General features: G+C 41.7%; 2 protein-coding genes across 2 annotated transcripts; one reads left to right on the top strand and one right to left on the bottom strand.

Moving 5' to 3' along the window:
- Positions 1-3,390: 3,390 nt before the first annotated feature.
- On the bottom strand, positions 3,391-11,103 carry LOC307120094 (uncharacterized protein). Its single transcript, XM_079806959.1, has 3 exons — positions 11,017-11,103; positions 10,724-10,778; positions 3,391-7,231 (listed from the first exon to the last, which is right to left on the bottom strand). The coding sequence occupies exons 2-3, from the start codon at positions 10,750-10,752 to the stop codon at positions 5,665-5,667; spliced, it is 1,596 nt and encodes a 531-aa protein (XP_079663085.1). The 5' UTR covers positions 10,753-10,778; positions 11,017-11,103; the 3' UTR covers positions 3,391-5,664.
- Positions 11,104-11,667: 564 nt separating this feature from the next.
- On the top strand, positions 11,668-22,907 carry LOC307119449 (uncharacterized protein). The gene is made up of 3 exons (XM_079805721.1): positions 11,668-11,718; positions 11,990-12,044; positions 21,081-22,907. The coding sequence occupies exons 2-3, from the start codon at positions 12,016-12,018 to the stop codon at positions 22,633-22,635; spliced, it is 1,584 nt and encodes a 527-aa protein (XP_079661847.1). The 5' UTR covers positions 11,668-11,718; positions 11,990-12,015; the 3' UTR covers positions 22,636-22,907.
- Positions 22,908-25,253: the final 2,346 nt, after the last annotated feature.

The following is a 25,253-nucleotide window of genomic DNA, read 5'->3' on the forward strand; positions in this document are numbered from 1 at the left end:
GGAATGGCAAAACCGTTAGCGGCGCGGAGCTGTAACCACTGACATGACTTAAGTCGCTCCTGTCCCCATATTGCAAATTGTCGCTGAAAACAGCTTTCCGTAATGGTGGAGACCATTGAGCCGGTGTCAACCAAGCACGGTACCGATACTCCACCTATGGAAGCGACGAGATGAGGACACGACGACATTAAACTAGGTGCCTCAACAGAACCCGTCGGTAAAACTGAGCCGGTAATGTCCCCAATCGAGCTGTGACTCCGCAGCTCGATGGGCACTAGTTTTCCGACTGCACGGAAGTAGATAACTGCCTATCTCTAGCAACAGGTACGGTGGAACGAGGAGCGTGTTGAAGAACCCGCTCCTCATTACACTCTCGGGCAAAATGGCCCGGTTTTTGGCACCTTCTACAGATTATAGGTCCACTACGAGGGACTCGATTACGCATCTCTGGGCCTGACAGTCGAGCGAAACTTTGAGTGAGGCGATTTAACTGCTCTTGCTGTGTTTTCAGCATTTCCCTTAACTCACCCAACTCGGACGTCTGAGGTGAACTACGAGCACCCACCCATGAATCTCCGTGAACGCCATACTGAATCCCATGTGCCACTGGAACGGATAAACTTCGGGCCCTCACACCCCCCGGCATCCCTTCCTGCTCCCATCGGAGGGCTTCACTCCTCACCTCTAATAAAGTAGAATTGGGTTGTCGGCGCACCAGCTGTTTAAGCTCACGTCTCAACATATTGTTATTAACATATTCAACGAACTGATCACGTAACAACGTTTCAGCATTTGCCATTACATTTGGCGACTGTTGCTTAACTCTCTCCAGGAGACTCATCAAGGCGAGGGAAAACTCCAAGAGTGTTTCCCCCTCCTGTTGTCTCCGGGAGAAGAAAGCTTCCTGCAAGGCTACATACGACAATGAACATCCATACAATTCACGCAGTGCCTTAATGATTCTCTCAGGGTCCCCTCGCTCTATCTCTGACCGATATCGGATCTCTTCTCGCGCCTCCCCCTCCAAATTGTCAAAGAGAAAGAAGGCCTGATCCGCAGGGGATAAATGACGGGCTCTCATACAAGCTTTAGCTTCCTCAACCCATTCATCAATATTTACCCCAGCCCTCCCACTAAATTTTGGACACCTTCTATCTCTAGGTACAAATACCAGCCTATCAGTAACTGGAATGTTACCAGTCGCCGCTGGAAGTATAGGGGCAGTAACTGTGGCAGAGGTGCTAGGTCCCGCAACATTGACACCCTGCAATTCAGAGGCCCTCTCTTGTCGCAATCTCTCATTGTCAGCTCTAAGCTGAGCTACAAGCTCTTTTAGTTCTTGTAATTCTCCCTCCATTCTAATAGCACGTACCTACTTAATTTAGCAGAACTCAGCACCCACAACAAATGGTGGGTCAAGCCAAAAACTGCAATCGTCTGAGCACACGTCTGCTGCTTTGTTCCCCCTGAAGGAAAAGAAAAACCAAACACACAAAAAAAGAAAATTTAATTAATAAAGCAAAATATACAACTCAGTCACATTCATAAGAAATAAACAAAACACAATTTATGAGACCAAATAAAGTACTCCTTCTGACCCACTTGAGCCCGAAAGAACGAATCAATTGCCTGAGCAATAGATAAAGTGAAGTCCAGCAGTACAATTCGGCTTCCACAAAGCAGCAGACGTGGCTCACAAAAGCATGGGTTGCTGACAGCAAGTTCGTTAAAGTAGCTGCTCAGCCTTGCTTTAACATGAGCAAAAGAGAACTCCCTGATTCAACTTCGGCGCGCACACACACAATCACAGGCACATAGAATTCATATGCTGTTAGTGAGTCAATAAACAGCTGATACTCCGACGCAGAAAGTGAGGAGACGTCACACCAACGGAAGCCCAAAGGCGTGCCACACACAATGAAGGTGTCACCACGAGAACGCGCACAGCCTCGATGGCCGAGTGTCACACTCCGCGATCTCTTGGAATGAATGACAAAGGGGCGGGCTTTCAATGACGTATCCCAGGGAGCATCCACAGACTCTATATACCCCAAGGGACAGAACCCTATTGGCCATATATGTAATGAGGGTGACGTGGCAATGAGTCACTCACTTCACCACACATGCATGTATACAATGGGATTTATATGCATAGGTCATTGTCAAAGGATAGCCAAGTTTTAACTGTTAACTATATTTTACAAGTCTTAAAAGAGAGTTGTAGAAAAGTCTTACTAGTAAGAAAGGTTGACTTTGCATTTGTAATGGTTCAAAATAATGTGACATTCATACATCCTGGTAATTTTGTCTAAGGATATCCAAGTTTTAAGACTGTTACAAGGTCTATGTTTATACTGCTTAATGTTATTACATTACATTTCTCAAGTTTTAAAGGAGAGGTGTACAAATGTTTTGGCATTGCTCTGTCCAGTAAGCGCTCTCCGCGCTTACATAGACAGGACGCAGTGTTGACCTCAGACCAGCTCTTTGTCTGTTATGGTGGAGAGCAGAAGGGAAGAGCTCTCTCGAAACAGAGGTTGTCTCACTGGACAGTGGACACCATTGTTTTGGCTTTGTTTGGCATAATGTTTTACATTAATGCGGTTACATTTAGAGGAAGTTTACATAAAGTTTAAAAACAGAAAAAGGTCTTGAAAAGACTCTCGCGAGCACCCTTCTGAGATGGCAAATAGGACACCCTGCGGTCTCGTGGACTTTACGGACACGCGCTCGCAGCGGCCATTGTAAGTACACAAGACCGAAAGTGCACATGAAGTGTACCATTTGGGACAGGGCCACAGTGTTTTCAGCCAATCAGCATGTTCATTCATGAGTGACAGCCAGGTTTTTAGCGTGATAACTCTGAGCTGTATATTCAAGTGAACGCTAAGCTAAAGTGGCATAAATATACAGTAAGTTGTAGCTACAGTAAAGAGTGGGAGAGTGACTCAATTCTCAAAACGTAGATTACACCTGTGACTCGAAGACTCTTTATAAATATAACCATAACTCCTGTCCATCATCATATACACACTCAGGACATCTTCAACAGGCAACCCCAACAGCTGCTGAAAGAGGTTTTTGTCAAAGCAAAGCGCAAAACAAAGCTAAGCGCATTGTTGTTATGTTTTTTTGGCGGATTTTTGGATTATTGTACAGTATCAATGAATGACACATTTTGGCTTGTGTAACATTTTTGTGTACAATTTTTGTAATATTTGTGTAAAATTTTTGGATTATTGTACAGCAGTGGTCACCAACCTTTTCAAGCCAAAGATCCCTGACCTCAGCCTTGATGAAAGGCAAGATCTACCTATAGATTTTTCATGGCCGATTCAGAGGTTTTTTTAATTTCCGAGACCATCTGTCGTTTTTTTTTTTTCTTTATTTAAGCAAATTTATTTGTTTGTTTATTTGCTCTATAACAGGCCAAACTGACCTTAAAAAAAATTGCCATTTGAAATGTGAGGCAACCACTGCATTTTAATTACGATCCAAACAAAGATAAACATATGTAGCATGAGCAGTTGTTTTTTATTTAAATTATTGCATAATTTCAAGACTTAGAGTAAATACAGAATGCTCTGACTTTAGCTTTGTGAAATTGTAACATAAGACACACCTGCACAAAACAAAAACAGATGGACTGAATAAAAATGCTAATTCACTCTCTGACAGTAGGAGGTGCTTATGGAAAACAAGCGTTTATTTGGGTACCGCTGTAAAATGCCATAGAAACTATTCTGAAGACAGTCAGTTTTGTTCAGGGATACATTCATGTAACCCCCCCCTCCCCAATTCAATATCTATATTTTTCTTCCTATAGTTCAAGCTTCCCAAAGAGTGATCTTGCTGGGTCTATTAGGCTGGTCCACTTCATGTGTTTTTACAGATCAGATATTTATCTGATTTATAACCATTCCATTTACACTTGGCCACATAAATGTGTCTTCACAAAACGGATATAAATCCAATCTTCAATTCCCACGCTATATGCCTGTTCACATCATCATGTATATGAGTTCACATCACCAACATTTTATTGATCAACAGTTAATTCAAGGACCGCGAAATGAGAGAGAGAGTGGCATAAGAACTGATCAATTAGTTTCTTTACCTTTAATGATGATGATGATTGTGTATTGAGCGTCTGCAACTTTTACTTTAATTTGCGTCAGTTTGCTGAAGAGATATTCAGCTGATCGTCTGCGGCGATGCGTCCTTGCGTCCAGCGGTCATATCTAACTATAACATCGGTCGATTTGTGCTGTGCGAATTTTGAGGTTGCAGAGAATACATTTTGGGAGCATATGTAGCTATTTTGTGCCTTGATAATGTGTTTGTAACGCTCGTACACAGAGAGGCCGGATAGCTGGCCTGAATGGTTGTAGCCAAGTGTAAGCAAAACTCACGTATCGGATATTTCACAGGGGTTTATTATCAGCATCGTCGATCCCACGCACACATGGGGCAGTTTGCAAAACACTCCACTAACAACAGTGTAACTGAACAGAAAATAAACAGTGCAAAGAGCAACAGAAATACACGCATACATGCGATGTTCATAGCTCGCGCTCCATCCACGAACTGCCCACTCATCAGCGAGTGAGTGAGTGCATGCGTTCTGCCTTAAAGGAGCAGTACCTAATTCTACTTGTTACATGTTGTTAATTATTTTTCGGTTATTTATCGGGAGCTACCAGGACATTGATAAAGATCGACCAGTCGATCGCGATCGACGGGTTGGCGACCACTGTTGTACAGTATCAATGAATGACACATTTTGTGTGCATTAACGTGTGTGAAATGCCTGCTAATCACATTGTTTTTTTCCGATCTCTTATATTGGGCACTTTTTGCACTTAAATTGGCTTATTCTTACTGTTGAAATTGAAAATGATGCATGTGTTTTTCTGAGGGATTGCCGCTTTGACAGTTTCCACCTGGACATATAACGTTAGTCAAATTTGATCCGTTTTCCTGCATGGGAAATTGATTTTTATCATCAACATTATGTTTTAAGGAGATAAAATTGTACTTGTGTTATTCAAGTCTTAAAGATGAGACTTGGTTTTAATTCACAATGCACTTGTGCTCAAACTTTAATGTTCAAATGAACATCACCAAAACATCCTGAATCCTCTCTTACTCATACCATGGTCATATACCTAGATAGTATTAGGTATTACTGTTAATCCACTGCATATCAACAGAGTACTTATCAACCTTGATTGGTATGGCAATAAAATAATATCACATTATTTTGGCAGTTCAAGTTTTGGGCGTTTTATTATTGGAGTGGGTGGGTTTTGGTGAGCTTTTGGGCTGGAAATCGTCGACCCAATCTGGCAACACCGGTCACAAATGTACATTTACATTCCAATAAAGGTTATTGATAACTTGCTTAGCAATACAATTACAATCAGTTCTAGTATTTTTTTTTCCCCAATAAAATAATTACAGTAATCACTATAGTGTTTTACATAAGTTAATTTAGCAGATTGTATATCCAAACCAAATTACAACCAAGTACGATGATAGAAAATTGATAATAGATCAATCCAGTTAGAATCAATGATAAAATGGCTTTTGAAAAGAAGCAGAAAAACTGTTAGGATATTTTTTCACAGTTTTGCTGAGGCGTTGTTCATGTTTATTTTTTTATCATTCTTTTTTATGTATGCCAGTGCTTGTTTTTTTTCCTTCTCCTGCTCTCTTCTTGATGTTTTCCAGTGTTTTGGCATTTTCAGGTTCATTTATTTCGTTCAGCTTCTCAATCAGATCATCAATGTGCTGAAGTGTGAACAGAGAAACGGTGTTGAGTGCGATCATCTCCAGTTGTTCCACACAGTGAAAAGCTTCCATCAGTAGGCTTGTTTTCTCTTTCTCTAGTTCTTTCAGTTCTTCATCCAGCTTCTTGACCAAAGACGCACTGTCTACAATCCGCCCAACATAATCTTTCTTTAAATCTTCATATGTCCTCTTCTCCTTCTTTGTCTTTAAAGCATATATTTTTGCTTCTTTGACGTGTTTGCTGAAGTGGCATTTCTTAGTGCACACTCTGCAGTGATCATGCTTCATCACGCTGCACCATTTGAGCTTGGTGGCCCACCAGCATCCTGGATAATGACAGTTCTCCTCACAGACGCTGCAGCACATCGCCTTACTGGCTAGAGCAGGATCAATATCAACCTTCTCTTTATAGGGCACTTCAACTTCATACTCAAAGTTCTTATTGTTCTTGACATGTTCCTTGTTCTTCTCCAGAGCAGCTTGAGTTTGTTTCAGCTCATTCTGCTTTAGCTCCATCTCTTGAACTCGTGACTGTAGATTATTGATATTTGCCTTCAACTGCTCCCGTTTCTGCAACACATCTTGAGTCAACTTCAGGGATTTTGGTTTTATTGTGTCAAGAAAAATTAACAATTGTGCCATTCCTCTAAAGCTGAGATTCCATGCATGTTCCCGCATCATTTCATATTCTTCATCAGCGGCGTCCGACTGGCAGTTGTTAAACAGGAAATACACTGGCTGATTCTTGTCATCCACTGCACACTTGACTTTAGCCTCTTCAACAGCCGTCAGGACATTTCTAGGAGGAGCTCCAGATGAGTGTGTGAAGAGCAACACAATGTTTTCAGCAATATCTCTCCCAAATAAAGACTGAACAGCATCAAATATGTATATTTGTCTGTCAGAGAGTCGAGTCTGTGTTGAATTCATCACCAGACACACTGCGTGTATTTTATGAATCCCTTCTGCAGATTGACTTAAACTAAGCAAACTCACAGCAATCTCTTCATCCATGTCAATACCACGAGTGTCTCCATATCCTGGTGTGTCGATGATTGTTAGATCAATTTGAGTCTCTCGAAGATAAAGGCCATAAACAGTGATGCTGGAGGTCTGACTCTGAGCTGATGTTCGGTCACTCTGCTCATCTGTGATCTCAAACCAAACCTTGTCTTCTCTCTTTACATCTAACATGTAGTTGATCATCACATTGATCAGGGCTGTTTTTCCTGTTCCTGTTTCTCCCACCATCAGAATGGTTTTATGGGGTTTGTTTTTGTCTCTCTCTCCAAAGTTCATTTTTCTATATGGTTCAGATTGATTCAAATTATCTGTAGTTGTTTTCAGACGATATCGAGCAGGATTTCCATCTTCAATTGAGTTGCTTTTCTTGATGATTTCATGTAATTCTTGATGTAACCCGGTCATATGTTTCTCTCTGTAATCAAAACAAAATGTTATTTTATATGGCTTGTTCAGATAAATGTATGTTTATTTTTAATTGCTCAAGAAATAACAGTACAGTTAATGTGGTACATTCATGTAAAGCCTGTTACAGTCTTTAAAATGAACCAACTCACAACTCACACTGAAAATGCATGTAACGAAAAGCCAGAATAAAAGCAGTGTAATTCCCATTTCAGTTGATTAATTCATGTTAATTCATTCACCGCCGTTGGTGTGTGAATGCGTGAATGTGAGGCAATGTGTAAAGTGCTTTGAATGGCCATTGGTCTGTTAAAAGCGCTATATAAATGCAGTCCATTTACCATGTTGTTACATGTCTATATAGTGTATTTGTGTAGATAACTTTTGTTCACAAAGTCGTCACCATGAATTGCTTTTTAGCATGTTGCTAGCAAGAATGTCCAAGGTTCTAGCATGATTTATCACATTGCTAGCATGAATTAGCATTTTATTGCTAGCATGAAGTAGCAGGTTTTAACACATTGCTAACACAAATTTACATGTTGCTAATTTTTTTAACACATTGTTAGCATTAATTAACATGTTGGTAACACAAATTAGCATGTTACTAGCATGATTTAGCACATTGCCAACATTAATTAGCATGTTACTAGTATGTTTTAACACATTGTTTGCATGAATTAGCATGTTACTAGCATGTTTTAACCCCTTTGCTAGCCTTAATTAGATTAGCATGTTAACATGTTTCACTATGATGCTAGTATGAATTTTTTCATATTGTTAGCAAAAAATCTAAAATGTTGCTAATATATTTTACAACATTGCTAGCATGTTTTAGCACTATGATAGTAAAGCCTATCAACTAGCTTAGTACATGCTAAAGATGTGTTAAAACAAGCTAACAACATGTTAAATCATGCTAGCAATATACTAAATTATGGTAACAACATATTAATTCATGTTAACAATGTGTTATAACATACTAGCAACTCATTAGAAAGTTAGAAAAGGTATAGCATACAGAGGCAGATCAAGGTCTGACCCGTGTTTGTTGGTTGTAGCATGAATGCTCTAGGAAGAGATACTGTTTTAAATTTAGTCTCAGAACAAGAACATGCTTAAATAGTAGATCGGTATGTTGGCTTTGTCAAGCCAAAATAATAATTAGGGATGGGTACCAAAACCCGCGGTATCATAATGAACAGTGCTAAATTATGAAAGACCATCACCGCAGTATCGATAAGCTCTGACGCTGTTGGTTCTGCTGTTGGTACTGGAGAAATTAAGAAAATGCACTTACTTACTATTATTGCTATATATTAAATGTTCTTGCAAATTCTATTTTTTCTATTCGTTTCTATATGCAATAACAATAATCCATGTGTTACATTTTTGCTATTCGCAATCCAGGAGAGAGAGAGAGAGAGAGAGAGAGAGAGAGAGAGAAAGAGAGAGAGAAAGAGAGAGCGAGAGAGAGAGAGAGAGTCCCTGTTTAATGTGACGATGGTCGAGAGAACTAAACTAAACTAAACAAACCTTTGAGAAAATGAGAATTCAGACGAGCCGATCTATTACATCTTAATATTTTTAATGATACTTATATTAGCACACACAAGTGAATATTAATGAATGCGAGCACATATAATTTAACCCAAGAAACGTTTAAAATAGTGCTAAAATAGTGCTAATGCAAACTTATTTTTCCTCATGTGTACAGTAGGCTATACACATATGAATTGATACTGAATCAAGATCAAAATTAATATTTGAGCCAATCACCACCCGCCCATACCAAAAAAAAATCTCACTCCAACTTGAACTTAAAAGTTGGCAACCCTGATACTGTTTATGCATCAGTGAATCAAGCCAGTGACTAAACGATCAACTTCACATTGTTTCTGTTAGTGGCATGAAACAAATTCATTATTTAAGTGATTAAACTACAGAGAGCGATAAAAGAACACTCTCTTTATGTTCAGATCTGTCAATCACACGTCGCGTGTATCTGTGTATCTGCACACTTGCCCAAACTGGCGTTATAATGAATGATGCTGTTATGCTGGACAACGAAGCTCTTATTGTATTCATGTCCATGTCGTGTTTGCTGTTAGTTGTGGTGAAAGTATTTTGTGAGAGAAAACGTGTTGCAATGATGAGATCACTGCATTCATGCAATCAACAGACTGCCTGTGTACTCAATGCTCGTCACTGCAGCCGTTCATGTGATGGGAAAAGATCGAAAAATAATGCTATAATTAAAATTTTCACGATTCGTTAATCTCGATGGCTGTAATAGTAAAAAACTTAGTAAAAGTATGTTTGTAGAATAAGGAGGAAGAAGACGTGGCTGGGACTCGTGTTTATTCAGAACTCTCAGATACAAACAAAATAAATTTGCTCTCACAGCGCTCTCAACAACTCAGTACTTTTCTCAGCAATCTTCCTCCAACTCTGCGTCTTTCTGGTCCACGAGTGCCCAGTCCGTCTCTCTTTCTGGCAGCCCTTGCAGACCTCGCTAAACCACGCCCCCTCCGCCACATAATCTAATACTCATTTCAAATGCAAAGATGTCAGCCAATCACAACAGTGGGCGTTTTCACCGAAGTCTCGCAGCAGACACGCCCCTTGAAACAGAGCATTCAAGCCAGACGGCTAATATCAGTTTAGAAAAAATGCCTTTTATTTCTAAATTGTGACATTTTATGATGTAAAAAAACCATACTAATAATATAAGTACACCTAAGGAAACATTATAAAATAAAAAAAAAAATCCACGCCATGGGACCTTTAAAGTACAATAATCCATGCAAGAGACGCTGTTTCCTACTTCAAGGCGGTTTATGTGTGCGTGCTCCGAAACGACCGCAGCTAGAAAAGCAAATTATACTTTAGGCTTTGTGTACACGTCTAAACCATCAAATACACACAAAAATAGCATATGTCAAAATGACTGGATTGGAGAGTATTCACGTGTAAATGCGTGTAAATGAGAGAATGAAGAAGTTTTGGGAGAACATATGATGTGTATAATTAGATCTGCATTTGGTCTTAAAGGGGCAGCAGTCTAATAAACCTGCTGACAATTGTGCATTAATGTGAAACAAACAACAAAAGGCAAAGAGAAAGTTTATCTCAGCTCTTGAATGAATAACTTTAGCTTTAATAAGCTTTAATCTATCTGTTTATTCAGTGAAAATGATTAAAACTGTTATTTTACATCTGATTACTTCATTAGATGTCTTTTGTAGGCCATATTACATGAACAGTAATGTTAGTAGACTTTCCTGAGATTAAAGCACTGTATTTCATTTGTATCTTTGTTTTATTGTATATTTATTGCACTTATTTGACCATTTGTTTGTTCTTTGTTCTTATCTTATATTATGTAAAACACAAAAAAAGCAGACACACTGGTGCATTTACAAATATATGTTTTATATCGGTAAGAGTAATAGCATTAAAACCTTAATGATACACATCCCTAATAATAATGTAATCTTACCCTTCTGATGACAGTTGAGATTCTGCCATAATGGTGATTACTCAGCAATCTGATGCTAATTAAAGAAAACAGACATTAAGTAAATGTATTTAAATATAGACATGTAAACATACTGATAAATCACATTAGAGGAATCACATTATGTAGTAGAAACATTTACATGACAACAAGCAATACAAATTGTTAATTAACTTATATACTTCATTGTTTTTTTCATTGTCTTTAATCCTAAAGTCATTTGACAGTCACAAAACATAATTCAGTTAATAATTTAGTGAAGTGGATCTACTTACAATATGATCTCTTTCAATCAATCCTCATTCAGCTGACACAGAAAACCTGACAACTCCTAAAACAGAAACTGCATTTATACTAAAGCCAACACCCATTTTCAGACGGTCACGTGATGTGATTGTTCTATTCCTATTGAATCAAAATAATGCCACATGTCTGCAAAAGTATAACATTGTGCAAAAGAAAAATAAAGTATTGAGCAAAAAAGTTAAGTAGTGCAAAAATAAAGTGATAATTAATTGCAAAAAATCTACGGATTGTCTATTTACACTAAGTGCAGATATCGTGCCTTGTTGGCAAGTGCCATTTATAATGCCTGGTTGGGCCAAACAAGAATAAAAAAAGATGTGCATATTTTAATGTCTTCAGTGGTGTAGTCAGTAGAGCATAAGGCTCCTGGAACTTGGTTTTGACGCCGGCTTCGAATCCGCCTTTTGCCAAGCTCAGTCTTTTTTTTGCAATTAATTATCACTTTATTTTTGCACTACTTAACTTTTTTGCTCAATACTTTATTTTTATTTTGCAAAATGTTATACTTTTGCAGACATGTGGCATTATTTTGATTCCATAGGAATAGAACAATCACATCACGTGACCGTCTGAAAATGGGCGTTGGCTTTAGTATAAATGCAGTTTCTGTTTTAGGAGTTGGCAGGTTTTCTGTGTCAGCTGAATGAGGATTGATTGAAAGAGATCATATTGTAAGTAGATCCACTTCACTAAATTATTTACTGAATTATGATCTTAAACTGAATTAGGTTCTGTGACTGTCAAATTACTTTAGGATTAAAGACAATGAAAAAAAACAATGAAGTATATAAGTTAATCAACAATTTGTATTGCTCGTTGTCATGTAAATGTTTCTACTACATAATGGGATTCATCACGTCTTAGCTATGAGTGGTTATATGGTATACAGTGCAAGACATTTGTGCAAGACTTTTGTGAACAAGCTCTGTTTTCTTTATTTAGCATCAGATTGCTGAGTAACCACCATCATGGCAGAATCTCAACTGTCATCAGAAGGGTAAGACCACATTATTATTTTGGCTTGACAAAGCCAACATACCGATCTACTATTTAAGCGTGTTCTTGTTCTGAGACTAAATTTAAAACAGTATCTCCTCCTAGAGCATTCATGCTACAACCACCAAACACGGGTCAGACCTTCAGACTGTTCTGCCTCTGTATGCTATACCTTTTCTAACTGATCTGAATTATGATTTTCATTAAATGGATGATCAAATCTATGAAACGTCCTATAGACTTTCATTGAGGGGGGGGGGGGGGGGGTCACAACTTTTATAGAACAATCCTAATAGAGTATTTAAAGGGTTAGTTCACCCAATAAATGAAAATAATGTGATTTATTCCTCACCCTCATGCCGTTCCAGACCCGTAAGACCTCTGTTCATCTTCAGACACAAATTAAGATATTTCTGTTGAAATCCAAAGGCTCAGTGAGGCCTCACTCAAGATCCATTAATGTACTAAACACATATTTAAATCACTTCATGTGAGTACAGTGGTTCAATATAAATATTATAATGCTCTCTATGCAGGCCTCACTGAGCCTTCAGATTTCAACACAAATATCTTCATCTATCTTTAAGTCTTACGTCTTACGGGTGTGGAATGGCATGAGGGTGAGGAATAAATTACATTATTTTCATTTTTGGGTGAACTAACACTTTAAGATTCATCTACTAATCTATCTCTAACATAAATTAATGTTGTTACCATAATTAAGTATATTGCTAGCATGATGTAACACATTGTTAGCATTTACTAAGCTAGTTGCTAGGTTTTGTTAGCATATTGTGCTAAATCATGCTAGCAATGTGGTAAAACATGTTAGCAAACATTTTTGTTTTTTTATAACAACATGATAAAACATGGTAATTCATACTAGCATCATGGTGAAACATGCTAGCAAAATGCTAATTCACACTAGCAGCATGTTAAAATATGTTAACATGCTAATTAATGCTAGCAATGTGGTAAAATGTCTCGGTTACGTATGTAACCATCGTTCCCTGAAGGAGGGAACGGAGACGTACATCGGAACTGACCGACGAATTGGGATCTGGTTTCAGAGACCAATCTACTTCGAGTGTGTTAAAAACGCGTCAATGGAGATTGTCATGCGATCCACGCATTCCACGCTCCGCCCCGCGGTGCGGGTATAAATAAGGAAGTGGAATGCTTGATCATTGCTTTTTTCTGCTGAGGAGCCAAACTAGTGACTCGGCCCCCTAGCGGAAGTGTAGCACCTGGCGACAGGGGGCTGGCTCTTCCAGCGTCCTGCTTGAGCGCACTGGACCGTCTTAGATGTTACGGAAGTCAGGGCTCCAAGCAGGGAGGTCAGTCACTGCTGTTTCTGCAAGACCCACTCAGTGTGACTATTGGATAACGCTGGGAAAGCGTGCTCATCTCGGGAGATGGTACGCTGAGAAGCCACGTCCTTCAGTGGAAGGATTGGTGGCGGAATACACATAAGGACTAACCTGGCAGGGTAGTGCAACATATGGCAGTCTCTGGGGTGGTTCCAGCCTGGTTCCAGGGGGGAAAGAACCCCGCCAGAGACGACAGAGCGGGCTCTGTCAAGGGAAAGACACGGGCTAGCCAAGTAGAGTAGCAGGTACCGTGGAAGAATACACATATGGGGTTGCCGTGAGGGAACCGCTACATATGGAACCCAGCCTACACACACGTTTCACAAGCATACGGGTGCAGGCCTGGCGTCAGACAGCCGCAATGTCTGGCACCGCAGGGGTGACGGAGGAGCTCGACAGGGTTAGCCGTTTCCAGGGAACACAACTGGAGACAATATCCGGCATATATCCGACATATCTGGCTCAGAGGGCGGGAGTGGCATTGCAAGCAGACCCTTAGAACGGGCACTTAGCGCTACTGGCCCCTGGGGGCGAGGATGCGGGAAGATACCGGCTCTACACGGAGGCTATAGAATCTAGCGAACGTGTTAGGTGTCGCCCAGCCCGCAGCTCTACATATATCTGTCAGCGAGGCACCTTGAGCCAACGCCCAGAAGAAAGCCACACTCCTTGTTGAGTGTGCTCGTAACCCGAACGGGCAAGGCACGTCTTGGGACTGGTAAGCCAAGACGATAGCATCCACTATCCAGTGGGCTAACCTCTGCTTGGAGACAGCCTTTCCCTTCTGCTGGCCTCCGTAACAGATGAAGAGTTGCTCTGAGGTTCGAAAGCTTTGATTCTGGGCACGGACGGGACATAACAAAGCCAGGGCTGGATCTGCCTCCTCCGAAGGCAGCGCTTGCAGGTTCACCACCTGGTCCCAAAAGGGAGTGGTAGGAACCTTGGGCATGTATCCAGGCCGGGGTCTCAGGATGACGTGAGAGTTGGCCTGCCCGAACTCTAGGCACGATTTGTTGACCGAAAGTGCATGCAGGTCCCCTAACCTCTTGATGGAGGCCAACACCGTCAGGAGCACTGTCTTCATTGACAGGATTTTAAGCTCTATAGACTGCAAAGGCTCAAAGGGAGGGCTCTGAAGTGCTCTGAGCACTAGAGCCAAGTCCCAAGAGGGTAATGAGTTTTGACGAAGACGATTTAGCCTCCTTGCACCTCTGAGGAACCTGACGATTAAGTCGTGCTTCCGTAAGGACTTACCTTCGACTGCGTCGTGATACGCCGCTATTGCTGCGACTTACACTTTGAGGATGGAGGGAGACAGCCTTCGCTCCAGCACATCTTGCAGAAAAGAAAGCATGACACTAACCGAAACCCTTCGGGGGTCTTCCCGGTGGGAAGAGCACCATTCAACGAACAGGTTCCACTTCAAAGCGTAGAGGGGGCTCTAGCAGAAGAGATGGTGTCCACCACTGCCTGTGGTAGACCACCTAGAACCTCCTCATCCCGTCCAGGGACCAGACATGGAGTTTCCAGAGGTCTGGACGCGGGTGCCATAGAGTGCCCCGTTCGTGAGAAAAACGATTCCTCCTCAGGGGAATCGCCCAAGGAGGGGCTGTTGCGAGGAGAGTTAGTTCTGGGAACCAGGTCCGGTTGGGCCAGTAGGGCGCAACTAACAAGACCTGCTCCTCGTCCTCCCTGACTTTGCACAGGGTCTGTGCAAGAAGGCTCACTGGGGGAAATGCATACTTGCGCAGGTCCCGGGGTCAGCTGTGCACCAGTGCATCCATGCCGAGGGTGCCCCCGGACAGGGAATAGTACCACTGGCAATGGGTCGAGTCCGGAGAGGCAAACAGGTCTACCTTTGCGGCTCCGAAGAGGTCCCATATCAGCTGGACCGCCTGGGGATGGAGTCGCCACTCTCGGAGGTGTTGCTGCCGTGAGAGCTCGTCGGCTGTCCGGTTGAGCGCACCTGGGATGTGACTGGCACGAAGCGACCCCAGATGCTTCTGACTCCAAAGGAGGAGGTGGCGGGGAAGTTGGAACATGCAACAGGAGCGTAGACCACCCTGACGGTTGATGTACGCAATGGCCGCAGTGTTGTCCGTATGGACCAGTACATGCTTGCCACGTAGTGGCCCCTTGAGGCGGCGCAGTGCCAAGTGTACTACTAACAACTCGAGGCAATTGATATGCCAATGCAATTGAGGTCCCGTCCACAGACCTGAAACTGCATGCCGGGTGTATGTGGCCCCCCAGCCCATGGAAGAGGCAATCCCTGAAGAGCACAGCATGCCTGGACACTTGTTCTAAGGGCACCCCGGCCCGGAGAAACAAAGTGTCGGACCATGGGCTGAAAGTTTGGCGGCAGTAAGGAGTCACTGGGACCTGACCTCTCTGCCGCGCACACCTCGGGACTCTGCCATGAAGCCAGTACTGAAGCAGTCTCATATGAAGCAATCCGAGCGGCGTTACCTTGGCTGCAGATGCCATATGCCCCAGGAGCCTCTGAAAAAAATTTCAGTGGGACCGCTGTCCTGCCTTTGAACAAATTCAGGCAGTTCAGCACCGACCGGACCCGCTCTTCCGTGAGGTGCGCAGTCTGGCTGACCGAATCCAACTCCATACCGAGATAAGAGATCCTCTGTGTGGGACAGAGTTTGCTCTTCTCCCAGTTGACCCGAAGGCCCAACAGGCTTAGCACCATGTCCCTGTGTTCGCACAACTGCTCCTGAGACTGGGCGAGTATGAGCCAGTCGTCGAGATAGTTGAAGATGCGAATGCCGCGTTCTCTGAGCAGAACAATGGCTGCCTCTTCGACTTTCGTGAAGACGCGAGGTGACAGGGACAGCCCGAAGGGCAGGACTTTGTACTGATATGCCTTCCCCTTGAACGCAAAGCGTAGGAATGGTCTGTGTCAAGGAAGGATAGAGACATGAAAGTACGCATCCTTCAGGTCGATCGCTGTGAACCAATCTTGGGGACGGATGCATTTGAAAAAGCGTTTCTGCGTTAACATCCGGAACGGTAGCTTGTGCAGGGCCCGATTCAGGATACGCAGGTCCAAGATTGGCCATAACCCACCACCTTTCTTGGGTACAATGAAGTAGGCTGGAGGAACCGGGATGACTGCGTCCTTCACCAGTAGGACATCGATCTCTGATCGCAAGACCTGAGCATCGCTGCTTTGCACGGCGGTGAAGAGGATGCCCTTGTACTTGGGAGGCCGGTGAGCGAACTGAATCGCGTAGCCAAGTCTGATGGTATGGATGAGCCAGCGACACGGCCTGGGGAGCTGTGGCCAAGCCCCCAGAGACCAACAGGCGGGACCAACGGCACCACAGACATACCCGGGGTGGGGCAGTGAGGTGGAATAGACAGACCCGACTTCGGAGGCGGCCCGGAGTGTTGTCTGAGTATTCCAGGGTGGGGCAGAGTGTGGGTGAGAAGGCCCGGGGGCGTTCTTGGTGCCCACACTGCTGCCCTCTGGTGAGAGGAGGGGAGGAAAGAAGTGGCAAGGGGCGTCGCACACTGCCAACCGGGCCCTCTTGGGGCCCAGGGAGAGAGGAAACTGCTCTTTATTGAAAATGTGGGTACCGCTGGACTCCGGAGAGCCAGCAGCAGAGATGTTACACCGGTCAAGGCCCCCCGGTCCTCCTCCGGGGGGTGGGGGAGGGATGCGGACATCATCTCCTTCGGGGCAGCTCCTGTTCTCCCTGGGCTGCCCGTCTAAGGGCCGCTTACCATTGCGCTTGCTTTGCCGGCTTAGCAGGACCCTGAGCGGGTTGGGCGCCTCCCTTACATCCGGCACCCTGCTTCCCCGATGGAGGCTGCTGCTTGGGTTTTGCAGGGGCGGAGGCGGACGCAGGGGGATGCCTTGCCGTCGGGGCAGGATGTTTTTGATTGCATCCATCTGATTCTGTGCCACCGAGAACTACTGGGCAAAGCTCTCGATGGCATCGCCGAAGAGGCCGCCTGACAGACAGGGGCGTTGAGAAACCGGACCTTGTCAGAATCACGCATGTCTGCCAGGTTCAGCCACAGGTGGCGTTCCTGGACCACTAAGGTGGACATCGCCCGACCCAGGGAGCGTGCAGTGACTTTCGTCGCCCGGAGAGCGAGGTCCGTCGCGGCACGCAGTTCCTGCATAACACCCTGGTCGGAACTTCCCCCGTCCAATTCCTTAAGCGCCTTGGCCTGGTGGACCTGCAGGAGCGCCATGGCATGCAGAGATGATGCGGCTTCCCCACAGGCAGTGTAAGCCTTGCCCGTTAGACCAGACGAAAACTTACACGCCCGGGAGGGGAGACGCGGGGCACCCCGCCAGTCCGCAACGGTCTTGGAACACAGCTGCATCGCCACAGACCGCTCAACTGGGGGGGATTCCCACATAACCCTTAGTCGCACCACCATCGAGGGTAGTGAGGACGGAGGAGTCACTCGATCATGAACGAGCATTGTAAGGCGCTGGCCACGACTTTGTGATCTCCTGATGCACTTCCGGGAAGAAAGGCACCGGGGCGGGATGCTGAGAACCAGCACGGGCAGTCCCAAGAAACCAATCGTCCAACCGTGAGGGTTCGGGACACGGTGGAGGGTTCCACTCGAGCCCGACACTCGCGGCGGCCTGGGAAAGGATAGCCTTAAGCTTTGGGTCGGACTCAGGCAACGCTGTCACACCCGAAGGGGGCAGAGCAGCCGAATCTTCATCCTCATAGCCCATTAGCTTGTCCCTCGACGCTGCAACCGACATCATGTCCTCAGCCGGAGCCCCAAAAGTAACGACTGGAACCCCCCGAGAGGGGCCAGCACGCTCTTCAGGAAGCTCCACCGGCGCAGCATGCTAATTAATGCTAACAATGTGCTAAATCATTATAACAAAGTTAAAAAATGTTAGCAAACATGTTAATTAATGTGAGCAATGTGCTAAAACTTGCTCATTTATGTAAGCAAACATGTTAATTAATGCTATCAATGTGGTGAAACATGCTAGAACAAGGGCGCGGAAAGTGGGGGTGCTGGGGGGCTGCAGCAGTCAAAGGATTGCAAATGTAATGCACATTTGTGTTCATTTACATTTATTCATTTTTAGAATTTAGTAATTTAATTGTAATAAAAATTTTAAGTGGCCCATTAAAATGTATTATTTATATGTTGAATTATGTTTTTAAAACATGGTCATATTGTGACCACTGCGGTGTGCATTGAAAGAGCGGTAAAATTTCCTCCAGTGGAGAGCGCCTTTCTGAAGATTCCGTTCATTTCTGAAGCTCATTCCGCTCAGCACCGCACGCTCAACCCAGAACTCCCTTTGTGACAAGCTGGATCAAATATAGGCCTATCTGAAATAAATAGCTACGGCTGTCAATGACTAAAGTAGTTTTTTTTTTTTCTTTCTAGTAGTTGTTCATTTAAGCCTTTTGTTCACGCCTCCATGTCATGTCATTGATCTGCTATATTTGCTTATTAAAGGCTTTCAACAAAACATCTTAATGAAGTGTTCAAAATTATTTCTGACCCCCATGTCTTCTGACATATTATGCATCGTATGTGTCCTGTTCACTTTTCAACGTAAATGAAATAAAAAAATAACATTATAATAATTCAACTGAAACTAAATACGTGTTTTAATGGCTACAAGTATAGTAGGCTACAGTACAGAGAAATATCATGTCGGAGCGGGATTTGAGCATACGTCATTTTACCGGTGAGCAGTTCATGAGTGAAGCTCCGCTGTGCTTTGCTGACATGCTCTGGTGAGGTAGGCAGAGTTTTTTTCGTTCATTTTTATTTCCTGTCGCTGTGCAGGCTCTTTTATTGTATATGTGTAAACAGCAAAAAAAAAAAAAAGTATTTAAAGGTTTAATGTAGGCCACAGTCCATTGCATTAAAATTGCAAGAAGAATCAACATTGTGAAAAATGTGGTGTGCAGTCAAATGTCCCATGGCGGTGTGTATGTGTATGAGTATTCTTCTCATCAATATATTTGTTGTGCTTTTGTGTTTTATAGATTTTTTGATAGCAAAATGCTAAAACATGATAATTCACACTAGCAATATGGTGAACAACATGTTAACAACATGCTAATTCATGTTAGCAATGTGATAATGCCAGCAACATGCTGATTCATTTTAACATGTCAATTAATGCTAACAAAGTGTTACAAAAATTAGCAACATGTAAATTTGTGTTAGCAATGTGCTAAAACCTGCTACTTCATGCTAGCAATAAAATGCTAATTCATGTTAGCAATGTGATAAATCATGCTAGAACCTTGGACATTCCTGCTAGCAACAATGCTAAAAAATTCATGGTGACGACCTTGTGAACAAAAGTTCTCTACACAAATAGGGGAGACCGGGGCACAACCTAACGCTTTTTGATTTTCTCAGTTTGTGTAAATCCACTTGGGGTTCAGAGTATTTATTTTATCCCACATTAATTGAAAATTATGTGGTTTTGTTTCATTAATACAGTGTATACTTTTTTCTTGATTTACCCCGAAAGAATGGAAGTGATGCCCCATAGATGGGGTTCATTGTAACATGTGGTGGGGCACAATGTAACATGACGCTTTTATCCAAAGCGACTTACATTGCATTCAAGGTACACATTTTACTTTTTTTTTTGTCAATTCTTGCTTTCCCTGGGAATCAAACCCATGACCTTGGCATTGCTAGCGCCATGCTCTACTGTTTGAGCTATAGGAAAGCTAAATAACAGCATAAAAGGTTACTTGATATAATAAAAAATATATACAAGACAAACTAAAATATTTTGTCAACAAAATACAATTATTACATTTTTAAAATAAAAGAATGGCATTTTTTAATCATTAAAAATATACAAATTTTTGAGTTTGACTACAAACACATCGCTAAATACAGCTATACAGCAAAGTTCAAAACATAATAATAATGAATAATTTCTGAACATCGACTCTCAGTCATTATTCGCCGTTTTCTCATGGTTTCTCAAAGGAATTCATAAAAGTATAGAATATAATGGCATATTTCTAATAGGGGCTGATTGTAACGCAGTGTTAACACACCCCGCCTGCACAACTGGGATTTAAATCGCGGCTTGTGTCTTCTGCTGGTTAGATCAGCATTAAAGAACATCTCAACTGTTAAATAACAGATATAAGATTAAAATAATATTGGATTTGTCCTATTTTAAATAAACAAAAAAACAGAGATGAAAACTAAACTTAAGTAAGAAATTTACTTTTGCTATGGTTAAATAAATGTTCAGTAATATCTTCCAGAGATTTTTTAATTTTGGCGCTATTTTTTTCTCTAAATAATGTTGATATGGCAAGTAAATACACTAAGTTTCGTAATTCTGGCATGTGTGGAAAGGGTTAAAATATGCGTGTTACAACTAACCCACGCATTAGGTTGTGCGCGCGCTCCCCTACACTATATAGACATGTAACAACATGAATGAATCAACTGAAAAGGGAATTACACTGCTTTTATTCTGGCTTTTCGTTACATGCAGTAGTTTGAGAAACACGCATGCTAACATTAAAATTGGTTCATTTTAAAGACTGTAACAGGCTTTACATGAATGTACCACATTAACTGTACTGTTATTTCTTGAGCAATTAAAAATAAACATACATTTATCTGAACAAGCCATATAAAATAACATTTTGTTTTGATTACAGAGAGAAACATATGACCGGGTTACGTCAAGAATTACATGAAATCATGAAGAAAAGCAACTCATTTGAAAATGGAAATCCTGCTCGATATCGTCTGAAAACAACTACAGATAATTTGAATCAATCTGAACCATATAGAAAAATGAACTTTGGAGAGAGAGACAAAAACAAACCCCATAAAACCATTCTGATGGTGGGAGAAACAGGAACAGGAAAAACAGCCCTGATCAATGTGATGATCAACTACATGTTAGGAGTAAAGAGAGAAGACAAGGTTTGGTTTGAGATCACAGATGATCAGAGTGACCGAACATCAGTTCACAGTCAGACCACTAGCATCACTGTTTATGGGTTTTATCAGCAAGAGAGTCCAATCCATCTAACAATCATCGACACACCAGGATATGGAGACACTCGTGGTATTGACATGGATGAAGAGATTGCTGTGAGTTTGCTTAGTTTAAGTCAATCTGTAGAAGAGATCCATAAAATAGATGCAGTGTGTCTGGTGATGAATTCAACACAGACTCGACTCTCTGACAGACAAATATACATATTTGATGCTGTTCAGTCTTTATTTGGGAGAGATATTGCTGAAAACATTGTGTTGCTCTTCACACACTCATCTGGAGCTCCTCCTAAAAATGTCCTGACGGCTGTTAAAGAGGCTGAGATCAAGAGTGCAGTGAATGACAAGAATCAGCCAGTGTATTTCCTGTTTGACAACTGCCAGTCGGACGCCGCTGATGAAGAATATGAAATGATGCGGGAACATGCATGGAATCTCAGCTTTAGAGGAATGGCACAATTGTTAAATTTTCTTGACACAATAAAACCAAAATCCCTGAAGTTGACTCAAGATGTGTTGCAGAAACGGGAGCAGTTGGAGGCAAATATCAATAATCTACAGTTACGAGTTCAAGAGATGGAGCTAAAGCAGAATGAGCTGAAACAAACTCAAGCTGCTCTGGAGAAGAACAAGAAAGATGTCAAGAACAATAAGAACTTTGTGTTTGAAGTTGAAGTGGCCTACAAAGAGAAGGTTGATATTGATCCTGCTCTAGCCAGTAAGGCGATGTGCTGCAGCGTCTGTGAGGAGAACTGTCATTATCCAGGATGCTGGTGGGTTAAAGATCTCAAATGGTGCAGTGTGATGAAAGATGAGCACTGTACAGTGTGCACTAATAAATGTCACTACAGCAAACACGTCAAAGAAGCAAAAATATATGTAACAAAGACAAAGAAGGAGAAGAGGACAAATGAAGAATTAAAGAAGAAATATGATGGTGAGATTGGTGATGGTGTGTCTGTGGTCAAGAAGCTGGAAGAAGAACTGCAAGAATTAGAGAAAAAGAAAGTAAAGCTGCTGAATGAAGCTTTTCACTGTGTGGAAACTCTGCAGATGATCGCACTCAACACTGATTCACTGTTCATACTTCAGCACATTGATTTTCTGATTGAGAAACTGAAGGAAATAAATGAGCCTGGAAAGGCAGAAACACTGGAAAACATCAAGAAGACAGCAGGAAAAGAAAAACAAGAGCACTTGGAGACATAAAAGAGTGTTTTTCCATTAGATATACATGTACAATCAGTACTGTATGTGATTGAGATTACAATAAGCTTCCCATATAGTATACAGACAAATTTGTTGGTACTCTCATTTAAAAAGCTTGAAGTGATAAAATTAAAGGCAATTGTCTCATGTATATCTTTGTGCCTTTGCAAAGAAAAGTGTACAAAAATATTGCTTATTCAAAAAATATATTATAAAAAGGTCTGGATGGATTTGTTTGTACCCATAGAAAATAAATATAAATCACTGGATTATAGTGACGTTTCAGTCTAACTGTTTTCGTTCATTATTATCATGTCTTCAGTCTTGCAATTGGACATTCAGCCTAAATGTATAGTCACACATCTGTTTAGTATCATTGTGTGAACCACTGAACATAGATCAGAGAAAGCAAAGGAGAGAGTTATCTGAGGAAACAAGAAAGCAAATAATAGACAAGCATATGTAAATGCTATACATGGATTTCTCGGCGACGTCATCACTGCTTGCGCACGCACCCGAGAGGCAGAAAGAAGAAACCTCTCATGTTGTAGGTTAGTAGCGGCGTGTCTGTAAGTCAAAATGCCAAGGAGTTGCTGCGTGGTTAATTGTACCAACAGAGCCAGTGCTGGGTGCCTGATGTTTAACATACCTAGCGGGAAGCATGCGTTTGCCAAAAAATTATTTATGTTATTGCAGGTACATTTTGATAGGTAGACGTACCCTGCCATGCATTTGCAGTTAGCCGTGAGGATGTACCCAAGGGCCTTGTGGACATACACCCAGGCATCATAAGGCTTGGCTTTAATCCCTTGCCTTTGACTAGGGAGCACACCTGACCTCAACACGCAAAGATCCGGTGCAGCATCAAAGTATTTAACAAGCAGCACATGACCGCACGTAGTTGTATGCATCGAGGGATTTGTACGCTCTATTTCTCTAGTATACACACGTGGTGTCTGAATTAGATAATTGTATATATCAGGCCATTCAATTGCTGGCCATTTTTTGTCATCCACAATCCACAGATCGTCATGTATAGCGTAAGGATCTGGCAAGATCTCACCATTGCTGAGAGTAAGTTTTTTTTATATAATCGGCACGGTCGGAGGTACTAAGGCTTCCCACGTAATCCATTGTCAAATATTTTATTTACAGTTTAGTATTTTGTGTATATATGTGCAGTCATGAAATGTGGCAGGTCGTAAAGTAACGTAAACAAGCTTAACATAAATAAAAACAAATTCACGCTGTCCAGTAGATGCGGCTAGTACATTACTAGCCTAACATGATAATTCATACATGTATCACAGCAACACTGCAAAATTAAAGACAGACAAACAGATCCAACTAAAATCACGTTTTATTGAGTCAGCAGTTATATACAAACAATAAGGAAAACTTCAATACTTAAGGTTGTTGCAGTAGCGGACCAGCTCAGCGATCTGTCTTTCTGCCTCCAGGATGCGCACGCACCCTGTAATGTTTGTAAACAGGAAACCCGTGTATAAAGATATCTCCAAGAAGCTTGATGTTAATGTGACTAGATTTGCAATTATTATTGAGAAGTTTAAATTCCCAGATTGAACAGAAGGATAGAGCAATTAGTAGACAAAAGAGCTGAGGGCACTATCTGCCACTTTTTGAACAACCAGGAGGATTCCACTTTTGAAAAAAACAAACAGAGTGTAATATTTTTAAATGCATATTGACAAACCACAATGCTTCTGAGTAAATGTTCCTTTTGGACAGGTTCCATCAAAAGACAGACTCTTTTTGGAGTTCAACACTGTAAAAACAAATTACTGTTTGTAATTTTAATGGTAAAAGCTAAAACATGTTGTCTCCTTACTAATTGAGAAACTAATAAATCTAATGGGACATTTTATGTATTTTTTCAGTAAAATACAGTTAAATGTACAGATTGAAGTGACTTTCCTATAAGCCACAGACAGGTGGTAAGATGTTCTTCACACTTAGTTGGGAATAAACAATATCCACACAGTGAAATCCGTTTCAAAGCGCTTGTTGTCCATTTCATAAAATGTATAGGCTGTTACAGAGTTGTGAAGCTGTGGTTCTATGGTAAGAACCATGTATTGCTGCCACCTGTCCATACTGATACAACCCACAGGAAGTTTAAATATCATGTGATATTACTGGTGACCCCACCTACAACATTGGTGCACACTGCCATCTAGTGGTTGAAACAAATTGTTACATTTGGCTCCTACACAGATTTTGGAAATATTCCAATTACTGCACCATTTACCATAAGAATATGGTAGCCATATTTTAGGTTTTATTGCATTGAACTTAAATTTACTGTAGAAACTGAGCTGTGGTGGCCAGTACTTTACCATAAAAATATGGTATTACAAACCATACATGCACAAAAGTTCTTATTAAGAATTATCAGAGATTTAGATGTTGCACTGTAAATTCGAACAAGTTCAGTTTACTTAAAAAAAGTTTGGAAACCGATTGCCTTATTTTTGCAAAGCAAACTTAAAGGGAAAACTGAAGTTAATTTAATAATCAGCTAAAAAAGAAAGCTAACACCTCCCAAGTGAATTAAGTAATACATATCAAGTTAGTTTAATGCCAATTCTAGTTAACAT

The sequence above is a fragment of the Gobio gobio genome (assembly GCF_949357685.1).
Source record: "Gobio gobio genome assembly, chromosome: 23".
Classification (NCBI taxonomy): domain Eukaryota; kingdom Metazoa; phylum Chordata; class Actinopteri; order Cypriniformes; family Gobionidae; genus Gobio; species Gobio gobio.

Coding starts and splice junctions, on each gene's coding strand:
- LOC307120094 (XM_079806959.1), bottom strand. CDS start 10,752: ATGGCAGAATCTCAACTGTCATCAGAAGG. Junction 7,232..10,723: donor TCTCAACTGTCATCAGAAGG/GTAAGATTACAT, acceptor TTTTGATTACAG/AGAGAAACATATGACCGGGT.
- LOC307119449 (XM_079805721.1), top strand. CDS start 12,016: ATGGCAGAATCTCAACTGTCATCAGAAGG. Junction 12,045..21,080: donor TCTCAACTGTCATCAGAAGG/GTAAGACCACAT, acceptor TTTTGATTACAG/AGAGAAACATATGACCGGGT.